Source organism: Tilletiaria anomala, assembly GCF_000711695.1.
Source record: "Tilletiaria anomala UBC 951 chromosome Unknown K437scaffold_11, whole genome shotgun sequence".
In the NCBI taxonomy this organism is placed as follows: Eukaryota; Fungi; Basidiomycota; class Exobasidiomycetes; order Georgefischeriales; family Tilletiariaceae; genus Tilletiaria; species Tilletiaria anomala.
In genome coordinates this window covers 107,434-119,643 of record NW_013547011.1, presented here as the reverse complement: position 1 = coordinate 119,643, position 12,210 = coordinate 107,434, and the positions used below count along the sequence as shown (strand labels likewise).

At 56.3% G+C, this 12,210-nt stretch overlaps 6 protein-coding genes across 6 annotated transcripts; 3 read left to right on the top strand and 3 right to left on the bottom strand.

The window, feature by feature from the left end:
• Positions 1-519: 519 nt before the first annotated feature.
• On the top strand, positions 520-2,461 carry K437DRAFT_272549 (uncharacterized protein). Its single transcript, XM_013389739.1, has 4 exons — positions 520-840; positions 925-1,247; positions 1,334-1,424; positions 1,499-2,461. Exons 1-4 carry the CDS (start codon positions 804-806, stop codon positions 2,398-2,400), a joined length of 1,353 nt encoding a protein of 450 aa, XP_013245193.1. The 5' UTR covers positions 520-803; the 3' UTR covers positions 2,401-2,461.
• On the bottom strand, positions 2,393-4,023 carry K437DRAFT_272548 (uncharacterized protein). The gene is made up of 2 exons (XM_013389738.1): positions 3,412-4,023; positions 2,393-3,340 (listed from the first exon to the last, which is right to left on the bottom strand). The coding sequence occupies exons 1-2, from the start codon at positions 3,597-3,599 to the stop codon at positions 2,740-2,742; spliced, it is 789 nt and encodes a 262-aa protein (XP_013245192.1). The 5' UTR covers positions 3,600-4,023; the 3' UTR covers positions 2,393-2,739.
• Positions 4,024-4,453: 430 nt separating this feature from the next.
• On the top strand, positions 4,454-5,473 carry K437DRAFT_272547 (uncharacterized protein). The gene is made up of 2 exons (XM_013389737.1): positions 4,454-5,336; positions 5,427-5,473. The coding sequence occupies exon 1, from the start codon at positions 4,798-4,800 to the stop codon at positions 5,287-5,289; it is 492 nt and encodes a 163-aa protein (XP_013245191.1). The 5' UTR covers positions 4,454-4,797; the 3' UTR covers positions 5,290-5,336; positions 5,427-5,473.
• A 190-nt stretch (positions 5,474-5,663) lies between these two features.
• Positions 5,664-7,571, bottom strand: K437DRAFT_16495 (glycoside hydrolase family 1 protein). Its single transcript, XM_013389689.1, has 3 exons — positions 7,320-7,571; positions 5,970-7,221; positions 5,664-5,869 (listed from the first exon to the last, which is right to left on the bottom strand). Exons 1-3 carry the CDS (start codon positions 7,450-7,452, stop codon positions 5,689-5,691), a joined length of 1,566 nt encoding a protein of 521 aa, XP_013245143.1. The 5' UTR covers positions 7,453-7,571; the 3' UTR covers positions 5,664-5,688.
• K437DRAFT_16494 (uncharacterized protein) lies at positions 7,572-8,048 on the top strand. The gene has a single exon (XM_013389688.1). It carries the CDS (start codon positions 7,691-7,693, stop codon positions 7,991-7,993), a length of 303 nt encoding a protein of 100 aa, XP_013245142.1. The 5' UTR covers positions 7,572-7,690; the 3' UTR covers positions 7,994-8,048.
• A 788-nt stretch (positions 8,049-8,836) lies between these two features.
• K437DRAFT_254321 (AAA ATPase) lies at positions 8,837-12,019 on the bottom strand. Its single transcript, XM_013389736.1, has 6 exons — positions 11,787-12,019; positions 11,508-11,612; positions 10,970-11,446; positions 10,732-10,904; positions 9,263-10,668; positions 8,837-9,183 (listed from the first exon to the last, which is right to left on the bottom strand). Exons 1-6 carry the CDS (start codon positions 11,881-11,883, stop codon positions 8,979-8,981), a joined length of 2,463 nt encoding a protein of 820 aa, XP_013245190.1. The 5' UTR covers positions 11,884-12,019; the 3' UTR covers positions 8,837-8,978.
• Between the last annotated feature and the right edge of the window lie 191 nt (positions 12,020-12,210).

Sequence of the window (12,210 nt, the reverse complement as noted above, 5' to 3'; positions counted from 1 at the left end):
TGTACCAGTGTATGTACCCTCCCGAGCATGGGCAGCAGCAGATAGACTAGCTGAGAAGAGGCAAGCGAGCAGAGGGCCAGCAAATCATCGCAAGTTCTCTGCGAAAGTGGGGGAAGATGCAAAACTACATACGCAGCGCATCAGCAGCACAGTGCATGCGCTCATGTGCGTTGCTCTGGCGCCGCTTTTGGCTTCGATGCTAGTACCTCTCTCAGAGGACCACTTGCGAGAATCTGCACGGACTTTGTTGGGGGTCTCCGTGCGTGCCTGCGTCATGCAGCATGTGCAGCCTACCCACTGCCTGCCTCCTGATCCAGTCCTCGCCCACCACGGCACACACACTGTTGACGCAATGTTGTCACCCTCCAACCTAGTTCCTCTGATCTGAACTTGCGCTCCGCCTGTACTGTGTTGCGCCAAAAATGCAACCCTGCTTTCGCGCTCTCTTTGAGGCTCGTCCTCCACCAAGATGGATACTTGCAGAAAGAAGATTGCTTTCCATTCTTCACTGTGTGTGGTGCGTGCGTCATTCAACCACTTGCTGTACATGTAACGCGAAGTTGATGAGAAGGTCTTGCTCGCAGCGTTTGGGCAATTGAAGTCTCCCTGCGGAAGCACAGCATCACTGCTCGACCTCATCAACATCAGCATCCGTCAGTGCCAGGCTTTCATAAGCTCTTGTAAGACATCCAACAGGGGTTGAGGCAGAGCTTGCAGCATACCAGAGTGAGCGATACAACGAGCGGCGCGGCACGGCCGAGACGTTCACACAGGTTCAAGAAAAGGCGAGGGTTGTGGCAAACATGAGCCAACATGATGTGGGTCTCTTCACCGCGTATGGTGCGTATCGAATGAGTTTGTCCGTCAACCGCAACAAGTGTGTCCCTTGTGACTGACCGTCGCATCGCATGGACATCGGCACAGGTGCGCTGATGATTGGCGCCATAGTGCCCATCTACTACGGCTCGCTCGCGTCGCTCAAGACGCCCAAGACGACGCGCGAGCTCCGCAAGCAGCTGCGCAAGCGCAAGAAGGACGATGCCGCTGACGAGGCGGAGGACGAAGACGAAGACGATGGACTACGCGTCGGCGAAAAGGTCACGTCGGAGGATGCCTGGCTGTTCCCGGTCTTTGGTTCTGCCGTGCTGTTCGGCATGTACCTCGTGTTCCGGTACCTCGATAAACAATATGTCAACCTACTTCTGAGTTTCTACTTTGGTGTCCTGGGCTTCTTTAGCCTAAGCAAGGTACGCGTTACCCTGGCGGGTCTCCGCTGCCGTCGCAGCCACAGTAAATGCTGACGCATCGCCTTCACTCTGTCCTGGCACGCAAGGCTTTCCGAGACGTGCTGCATGCGGTCCTAGGTCGCAAGATCGTCTCGAGGTTTGAAAAGATCAAAGTGGAAGTAAGCAAAGCTGGGAGAGGTGCGTCTCGTTGGAAGAAGCAAGAGTGACTTCCCTAAAGCCGGCAGCCATGCTGATACCTTGATACCACGCAGAGCTGCTCATATTCACATGCAGCTACCTGGACCTTGTCGTTCTTGTCCCACTTTCGCTCTTCCTCGTCGTCTTCTACATCATCACGAGACACTGGATCGTCTCGAACCTGCTCGCGCTATCTCTCGCTTTGAACGCGATCGCGCTGATGGAGATTGACAGTTTCCTCACGGGAAGCATCATGCTTGGCGGTCTGTTCGTGTACGACGTCTTCTGGGTCTTCGGCACGGACGTCATGGTCAGCGTCGCACGCAACTTTGACGCGCCGATTAAGATCGTATGGCCAAAGAACCTGCTGGATGGCCTCGCGGGCTTGCTCGCTGCTGCTGCTCGTGACGGCAGAATGAGCTCCCTCTGCGAGGCTTGGTCAAAGCTGCACTGGCAATTCACCATGCTCGGGCTCGGTGACATTGTGATACCGGGCATCTTCGTCGCGCTGGCGCTGCGTTACGACCAGCACGTTGCATCCGTCGCCGCGCCGAGCGTACACTTCACGAGACGCTACACGTCATTCCCCAAGCCGTACTTCACCGCGACGCTCATCGCGTACGTCGCGGGCCTCGCGACGACCATGGCGGTTATGCACGTGTTCAAGGCGGCGCAACCCGCGTTGCTGTACCTCAGTCCTGCATGCGTCTCGGCTGTCGCGCTGCAGAGCTTCAAGCGCGGAGAATGGAAACAGGTGTGGAGCTGGAAAGACACGGAGGAGGACTCAGAGGGGCAAGAGCAGGAACAAGCGCATGGGTCCAAGGAAATACAATCAAAAGACAGCAGGGGCAAGAGCCTTAAAGCAGCGACCAAGAGCAGCAATGGCGATGCTGGAACCGCGACAGACGGCGGATTGGAGCGCCGCTCCTCGCGAAAGCGCAGGCAGAGCGTCAAGACTCTAGAGGCCGATATCTGAGCAGTTGGGATATATACTGTGTGCAAAATAGTAGAAAGCCTGTACCCTAGCTAGGTGGACTAGATTCTTCGAAATTTGACACAGGAACACGGGCAGGCAGGCGATAATGATAATACATAGAAAAGGCGAAGCTGGAAAGGTGTCTGGAGAAAACAGTACTGATAAGGATGTGTGAGGCAAAGCGAAAGTGTATGTGTGAGCGGGTGGGGTGGTGACTGAGTGGCTTTGTATCAGATTGGGAGGTTGGACTATGTATGTGCGTGTGGCGTGTGTGCGTCGAGCGGATATCATCAAGTCGCGAGCAAAGCAATCGAGCAGGAGCAGCTGATGGGCCCACTTTCAAGCGTAGTCGCGAGACTCGAGCCCGCGCATTTCCTTCTTGCGCTTGTCCTCGCGGGTGAGTCCGAAGTACTTGAGCACGATGGGCATGAAGAAGTGGACAACGGTCGCGGTAAAAACGGTAGCGAGAGTGAGCCAGAGAACGATGACGAGGGCGCGGTAGAAGTTTCCGTTGCGAAGGTACTTGTTGACAAGCGCGTTGGCTTGCTCGGCCGTCGTCGCTGAGTTCCAAGGGCTGATGGTGTCCGCCTGGATGCCGAGGGCGGCGAAGCCGCCGTCAGGAATATAGAATGAGGCCGCCGAGCTCGAGTAGAAACTCTGCGCGATCTGGTACAGCGCGTACTGGACACCTTCACTGAAAGGCGTGCTGTACGCGGGACCGGGGCTCAGCGACCATCGGCGCGTGTTGGCGTACGCCGTGTAGGCAGAGGTGATACCGGTCCAGGCGCCGAGGATGATGAGGTAGATTAAGGTGACAGGAAGCCAGGCTTTTGTGCCCTCGCCCGTGTAGTTGCCGCGCCGGCCTTTAAACTGCCCAACGCACAGGCGGATGCAAATGATCCCCCATACGAACGTGATGGCACCGATGACGAGCGCAGCGCTGCGCGTTCACGACATGCAAAGCGGCAGTTGAGCTCTCTGAAATGAGCCATCCCTTTCGTCAAGACTCACAAATCGACCCGACCTAACCCATTGTCCTCAAGGCTGAACTGCCCGCCGATGGAAGAACCAGCGAGGTTATGGCGGATCATGTGAAAGAGGCGGATGTCGTGGCCGGCCATGCCCATGACGATGGCGCCAAAGGACATCGTGCCGAGATGGAGCGGCAGCTCGAGGAGATGAGCGGGGACGTCACCCATGTTGAACGACTAGTCGGAGTCAGGGGAGCGGTCAGGTGGTGGGTATGCGGGCCCCGAGCGAAGGTCCAGTGGAGAAGCGAGAGGGACGTCGCCGTTGCGGCCAGTGAATGCGGAGAGTATAAGAAGGGCGGAGAGGGAGAGGTGACCGGGCAGGAGGAGCAGCAGGAATGGATATGCGATTTCGTTGACGGTGCCTGGTAGAGCGGCTTCGAAAGAGGCTCTCACGCCGATGGAATCAGGATGTAAGATCATTTGCTTGCCCAAATGATGTGTTGTGCGATTGGTAGGACTGGAGAAGGCGAGGTGCTACAAGCCGACAGAATGCCGAGTGCAGAAGTGCCGGGTGGGTCAGGGCCGCGGAGAGACGACTCTCTGCGGCCCTTTGGGCGCCTACGCTAGCATTGTAGAAGAGAAGTGGGGAGTGGGGAAGAGAAAGGCAAAGTCAGACGAGAGTTCTCTTGTGCGGGCCGCACGGCCAGATTTTTAGGGAGGCCACATCCTACCCCGATCAAAAGAGATCCTCGCATTCTCCTCCCCCAGTAAAATAAAAAGAAAGGAAATGGAATAAAAAGCGAATAAAAGAAACAAGTGTCCAACTTGGCATGGATTTGTAAAACCCATCCGTCAAACAAGGTTCTGTCCGCCACCGCATGTAAAGCAACCCTACTTGCTTACGTAATGACATTGTTGATTTCCACCCGTTCTAACATTACGTCATTCTCCCCCGCACTTTTTGGAGACTGGCGGACTGGCTGACGCAGAGCAGAAGCAGTCTAAATCAAAAATTAAAAATAAACAGTTGACGAGTCATTTGGAGAAATGCCATGTCCGTCATCGCCGAATACTAACAAACAGTGAGCTCGCCGTCTCAGGCAACCAAGGCCAATGCTCTCCTTTCCTTCCGTTTCAGATCACTCGTCGCCGACGATCCCTATTCAGACGGTGCCGGTATCGAAGCTCTCCCATAGACCGGACATTGTAATCCTCCTCGCAAGCTCATCCAAGCCAGAGACGCGAGACTGCCTGTATTTAAGGTGACCAACCCCAGCATCTGTCCGGTTTCGTTGCCTTACCTCCCTGCCACACACCTCGGCTGCAACTGCACAATCCAATCCTGCAATACACATAAGTGCATATCGCTCAACTCATACGCAAGCAAGCAAGTAGCACACAGCTCTGCACGCATTCAATTTCGACAATGCAGGCAGCCACAACCCTCAGTAAGCGCCTGGCTCTCTCCTCGCAGCTCGGAGCAGGCACAAGCGCGAGAGCCCAGCGCCGAACAACGAACACCTCCGCTTCTCTGATCGCTATTGCAGCCGCAGCGCGCCGTTATCGCCCATCGTCATTCATGATGCCGACCTCGAAAGGTCCGGCATCAGCGTCCGCATCGGCATCGACGGCAGCGACGTCGCTCCTCAACCTGCGCCCAAAACCGGTGCACTCGATCACCGCGCCCGTATCTGCACACCGCATCACGCACGCGCCGAGCTTCTCTGCGCTCGTCAGCCGCGCCAACAACACCGTCGCGGGGCACGATTCGCTGACACAAACAAGGCACCGGCAAAACCCACTCCGCCGCGGCGGCGCCGTCGCAGCCTCCGGACAAAGCAGATCGCAAGCGAGCGCTGCGGGGGCCGTCTGCGCAGCTGTTGTCGCGGCTGCTATCACTACCGAGCTGCAATGGTAAACGGCATCGTTCTGCCAATGATGCATTATATCACCACAAATCACTTAGTGAGTGTCGTTCGAGTGTGGTTCAATGCGCGTCGAAGCACAAGATCTAACTTTCGTACACGGTCTGTGCCTCCCCGCTCGCCTTTGCAGTGTGCATGTGCTCCGCGTATCTCCGCATGTAACATGGCCAGCATTACTATACATTAAAGATGTTTCAACGAGAAATGAAAGATTTGGTTTGTGCCACTCATATGGGGGTGGATTTCCGGCAACGATACAATCCTCCACATTCGAACAAGGTTCGTGGAGAGGTATGAATGGTACCTGGTGCCTGAGAAAGGATCTGCTCCATCGTGCTCATGATCATCCATTCGCCCTCGATCGTGAGAGTCCGTCTATCCGCGCGGCCTCATCAAACGCCGGACATGGGGAAATATGGATACTGCGAGTGCTGTTGGCCGCTCATGACAGCCTTGATGTACGCTGCCGACATCTTGGGCGTGCGCGTCTGGTTGTAACCGGACGGTGAGTCGATAAGGCCAAACTTGATACCGTAGCCTTCGCTCCACTCGAGGTTGTCCAGGCAGCTCCAGCTAGCACAGCCCAAGCGCCGATGCAGGGAGAGAGGCAAAGGAGAAAGTTCGTGTGACATGAGCACAAATTCAAGATGCATGCGTGAAGATTAAAACTCACGGAGTAAAGCCAATGAGAGGCAATTTGGCCTCGAGCGCCCACTTCATGTTCTTGAACGTGGACCTGTACCAGTCCACGCGCTCCGGGTCGACGATGCGCTCGGCGAGGTAGAGCTGGCTCTCGTTGCGCCTGCCCATGCCGTTCTCGCCAACGGTGTAGGCCTTGATGCCGTGCTCGTGCATGTACTTCAGGCCGGTGAAAATCGTGTCGTTGGCGCGGAAGTTCCAGTTGCTCTCAGTGGGCACGCCAATGAGGTAGCCGTCATTGTTGTAGTTAGACGCGTTGACGCACGACGGGTAGAAGTTCGACATCTGGTTCCTCTTGCAGTCATGCTCGTCTTGGCTATCCAGCGCGCCGACCCAGATAGAGGTGTACGCATCGAACGCAACAAAGTCATACGAGCCCGCGAGCTTCTTGCTCTCCTCCGCCGTGAACTTGGGCAGTGCGTCGCCAAGGTAGTTTGCAAAGATTTCGCCGTACGAGCCGTTCACCAACGGGGGTACCTCCCAGAATTCGAATGCGTGGTGCTGGTCGAGCGCCAGCCTGTCCGCCTCGCTTCTCGGGTCCATCGGCACGCCGGGCTGGCCGTCGATCTTGATGCCGAACCTGCCCTTGACCTTGCCTTCCTTCTTTTTCTTCTTGAAGACGTCATGTGCTTCCGAGTGCGCAAGCAGCGCATTGTGGTAGCACTTGTACTGCGTCTCGTATGTCGCGTTCGCGAGCGCCGGCGCAGAAACTGGGTCCGGGCCGTATCCCTCGGTGCAGAATGTGCGCGGCTCGTTCATCGAGATCCAGTCATCGCACAGGTCTCCGAGGCTGCCCATGAGGACATCCGCGTAGTTCTTGAAGTCAGCCACGACCCGCTTGTCGACCCAGCCGCCGTACTTGTCCTGCAGTGCTTGCGGCAGGTCCCAGTGGTAGATCGTGCACGCAGCCGTCATGCCGTTGTCGTGCGCGGTCTTGACGACGTTGCGGTAGAAATCCACACCGTGCTCGTTGGCCGTGTGGCCGGTGCCGTTGGGCAGGATGCGCGTCCAGGAGATGGTGAAGTCGTACTGGTTCATGCCGAACGCCTCCTTGAAGAGCGGCAGGTCCTTGGGGTACGTGTGGTAAAAGTCAACGGCGACATCACCGTCCGCGTCCAGTGCGATGTGACCGAGACCTTTTCCGTGCGCAAACGTGTCCCAGATGCTAACCCCCTTACCGTCTTTTGCTTGGGTCCCTGTGGCACCCTCGATTTGGTACGCGGAGGCTGCAAGGGCGAAAGCGTGGTAAGAGGTACTGTCGTCAGTCCAGTGTCGTACTTCTTGTTGCGCTCCTCTCGTCCACATGTCTGCCAAAGCCACTCACTTCCGCAACCAAAGACAAAGTCGTCTGGGAGATCGTGACCGTCAATGACATAGTTTGCTGCGACGCGCGTCGCCAGAAGCGCCAGCGCGCCAGCTAACTGGCCGAGCCGCGCAACCATCTCGCAAGGTACCATTCACGAAAGCAGGACGGCGGTCGATACTATCAAGGAGGCGAGGTTGCAACGCTCGCGATTCGACCTATGGTCGAATATATATACCGCATTGGCTTGCAAGAGTGCATATACAGGTAGCAGGACGCCTTTTAAACGAACTCGCCTGATGATGAGGCACGCTAACTGCATGCCATACGCCTGCCTCTCACGGGTATGACTATGCAATACCACCGGTACGTACACGGGAAGGTGGGAGTCTATGCGCATGCAGCCCGCCCCTAACCCTCTATACACTCTGGAGCCAGCATGGCGTCGCAACTTGCAGGTCTGGCGCCAGGCGCAAGCAGCAGCTCTTGTCGTGGTCAGCATAGCCCTGGCCATCAGCGCCCAGCGAAAAGCAAGAGGAAGTAGCCTCACGGAGTCTCCGGTGCAAAGTGCACGCGCCCACACGAATACTTGTTGCGGAGCGAACAAGCGCAGTCGGACGAGCTTCGGGAAGAGAGCTGAGAGGGCGCACTGCGCACCACTTCTCTTAACCGCTGTTCCAGCAGGGGTGCGCTAGTGGTCCACTCTAACTCCTAAGGATGAGAAAAAAAGCGTCTGGATCTATACGTTGGGCTATACATCGGTGTATCTGGTGTGTGTGAATTGCGGAAAGCTCATGTCGATCGTTTCTGGTGGATTCTCTAGGCCCCAAAGCGCGCGGCTGCAGCCTACAGGCACCCTCTTGATCTCTCACAGTCGTAGCGCTAGCACTGGGGGAGCCTACTGGAAGTGCTGGGAACGGGTTAGACAACGGGTAGAACATCAGGAACTGACAGCACTGCAGAAGGCAGTACAACACACACCCATCTTTTCAGAGTTGAACCCATGCCGCCCCACCGTCATCCACACTCTCACATGCAGTACACCCGTCAAGGTTGTGAATTGTCGGGAATGGTCACGTGATCATATTTGTACAGCCCCGCCACGGCATGGCATCTCTCCCCTGTGATCACTGCTGGTGGACTATCGTAGTATATGTGCCTGCATGCTCCTCTGACTTGTATGAATCTAGCTATCATCTCTGCCTTCGTAGAGTGCCTCGGCACCTCTGGGGATTGCCCTACGGTGAGCACCGGCGGTCGCAACACCACCTTTTCCCCGCGAGGGCGCAAGGTTGCAGTTGGCCAACAAGAGGTACAATCCTGTGTCCATATTCGAAAAAGACGTGCTCATATCATGATACAGTATGTACACACGATGTTCAGATCGCCAGTAGCCGTGATCAGACAGTGTCTAAAGAGGTGGCCAAGCCCAGATGCGGTGAGGGCCTCCCAGGATTCATGCTCAGATTCGTTTCGACGCGAGCCTGCCTTGCGCAGGGTTCGGGTTTGGTACACGGATACGTAAGCAAGGTGGATAGGAGATCAACGATATGGTTGTAGAATGGGCTCGTATCAATTTCTTTACATTTCATCGCGCTCGTGCCAACGTCAAGTCGGGGTCGTGTTCGCAACGGCATGCGTACACGCCAGCGCCAGACAGGGACAGACACGGCTTAACGCTCAAGCGTACAGGTCGTCGTCATCCGCAGCGTCCGCACCGAACGCCGCGCCGCTCGCGCCGCCCGCTGCGCCGCCCTCACCTTCTGGGAACTTGAACGCGCTGCCAAAGCCCCGCGTCTGCTGTAGGTTGGACGCAAACAACTCGTATTTACGAATGTCAGCGTCAGACACACTTCGCCTCGCGAAGCGCATGGCCTCCTCGAAGCTGTGCGCGGGCCGGTGCAAAGAAAGGGCATGGGTGAGTAGGCTTCCGCTACAGCTGCATGGATGCATGTGACACTCACTGCTCGGGTGTGATCTCGGGAACGGGGTCATCTAGTGCTGCGTCCTCTTCCATCTTGACGTCTCCGCCCGTAGCGGCAGCCTCCTTCTTTTGGCGATCTGCCCTCATATCTGCCTCGATGCTCTCGCGGATGGCGAGCTTGGCAGCCCTCTGGCAGATCTCCGCCAGGTCGGCACCAGAGTATCCGTGCGTATGCTTGGCAAGATATGACAGGTCGACCTTCGGTGAGATGGGTGACTTCTTGAGCGTGGCACTGAGGATGGACAAGCGCGAGGCTTCGTCGGGGAGAGGAATGTAGATCAGCTGGTCCAAACGACCTGGACGCAGAATGGCGGAGTCAATCTGGTCCGGCCGGTTCGTCGCGCCGATGACGAACACGTTCTTCTTGCTGTTCATGCCGTCCATCTCGGTAAGGATCTGGTTGATGACACGATCCGACGATCCACCGCCGTCACCCAGGCTGCCGCCTCTGCTCTTTGCGATCGAATCCAACTCGTCAAAGAACATGACGCAAGGCGCCGCAGCACGTGCCTTGTCGAACACATCTCTGACGTTCGCTTCTGACTCGCCGAACCACATCGTAAGCAGCTCAGGGCCCTTGATGCTGATGAAGTTTGCCTGGCATTCGTTGGCGATAGCCTTGGCAAGCATCGTCTTACCCGTACCGGGCGGGCCGTAGAAGAGAACGCCCTTGGATGGGGACATGCCGTACTTGAGGAACTTCTCCGGGTGCTCGACGGGGTAGGACACGGTCTCTTGCAGCTCCTGCTTGACCTTCTCGAGACCACCAATGTCGTCCCAAGTCACAGTAGGCACTTCAACGACTGTTTCGCGGAGGGCCGACGGGTTGGAGACACCGAGAGCAAAGCGGAAGTTCTCCATGGTGATGCCGAGGCTGTCGAGAACCTCGGCGTCGATCGTGTCCTCATCCAGATCGATGAGGTCCATCTTCTCACGGATCTGCTGCATGGCCGCCTCCGAGCACAGCGCGGCGATGTCGGATCCGACATAACCATGCGTGTCAGCCGCTATCTGCTCGAGGTCAACATCTTCGCCCAGCTTCATGTTCTTGGTGTGAATGCGAAGAATTTCAAGACGGCCGGTAGGGTCAGGGATTCCAATGTCGACCTCCCTGTCGAATCGTCCGAAACGACGCAGGGCAGGGTCGATTGAGTTTGGTCGATTGGTGGCGGCCATGACAACGACGTTAGACCGAGCCTTGAGGCCATCCATCAGCGTGAGCAGCTGTGAGACGACACGACGCTCCACCTCTCCGTTTGTCTTTTCACGTTTTGGCGCAATTGAGTCAATCTCATCGATGAAGATGATGGCTGGCGAGTTCTTTTCGGCCTCCTCGAATGCCTTTCGCAGATTAGACTCCGATTCACCAGCCATCTTACTCATGATCTACAGAAAATGGGCAACGTTAGTTTCCGCAACTGCCGGGACCTCGATAGGTGAGGTACGCACCTCTGGACCATTTATGAGGAAGAAGAAGGCACCCGTTTCGTTGGCAACTGCTCTCGCCATGAGCGTTTTACCGGTACCGGGGGGTCCGAACATGAGAACACCGCGAGGCGGCTTGATACCGATGCTCTTGAACAACTGCGGGTGGCGCAGCGGTAGCTCGACCATTTCACGAACTGTAGAGGGGTTGTGTATGTGTGAGCACATAACTCGAGTGAAGCTACGAATGCGAAGCGCTCACTTTGAGCCATCTGTTTCCTGCACCCTCCAATGTCATCGTACCCGACATCTGCCAGATTGGCCTCCTCATCTTCCCGCTTGACGGGATCGCCCTCTGTGTGAATGACAGTGTCCTGTGCGACGATGCAGAACTCCGCCGGGTCGGTCTCGATGACCTTGAATTCGACCTGCCTCATACCGCCACGAACCGTGAAGGTGTCCCCCTTCCGGACGGGCCTGTACGCCTCTAGGAAGTAAGGCTTAAGGTAAACATCGAAGATGTTGCCGGTCAGGCCTTCAACCGAGTCGTCAAAAGGAAGGACGTGAATTCTCTTGCCGTACTTGATGTCGTGGCATGCGTGGATCGTAACGAGATCGCCGAGCTTAACGCGCAAGTTGTTGCGGGCGACCTTGTTCAAGCGAATCTTGGTCTCGTCCGTGTTGGCGTCTGATAAGCAGATCAGGACAGTGTCACGACGCTTCTTGCCACGGATAATAACTGCACAGGAGCATAGCTGTGGTTAGAAAAAAGGGTGTCTAGCATGATTCGTGGAACTCACTGGTGTCGCCTCGGAAGAGCCCCAGCTCCTCCATCTTGGCTTCTGAGAGACACGCCACTGAGTTGTCATCCGTGGTGGAATCCTCGACAAAGAGTCTATTTGGAGCTACAATCCAGACAGCGATGGTGTCAGTAACATATTCCTTCATGTCAGTAATAAGTACAGAGTAGCTGAGCGCGAGTATTGCGGGCCGCATCACGCAATGTGGCGGCGGACACCCTCACAAGCCCGGCCCATCGCGACAGCGCACCACAGTACGTGCTGGTGTTCAGCACTCACACTTCTTCTGCCGCAGAATGGCGGTGGCTGTCTCCTCTTTGCTCTCAGGGGCAGTCCCCTGAGGCGGGTTGGTTTCCTGTTTTGGAGCGTCCGCCATGGTGGTGATTAGCGCTCGAAGGGTCGAGTCCACTCGCTTCGTTGAATGGCCTCTTGGAAAAATGTGGGTTGCGCGCTCTATAAATGCACGAGTCGATACCAGCTGCGTTCCTTCGTATATGTGCACAGTCCTCTCTTGGATTCTTGGGCTGTGGTGGAAGAGAGCTTGCAAGCGATAGCAGGTGGTTTGGCAAAATGTTGTTGTGCCATCAGAATGTGCACTGGAAGCAACGTTGCCTGGAGTCCTGGAAAGGTGGTGACGTGGTCGAAGCCTCCCAGTGTTATGCGGTGTCCCGCTTGTACGTTGCACAGGCCACGCAAGTCAAGT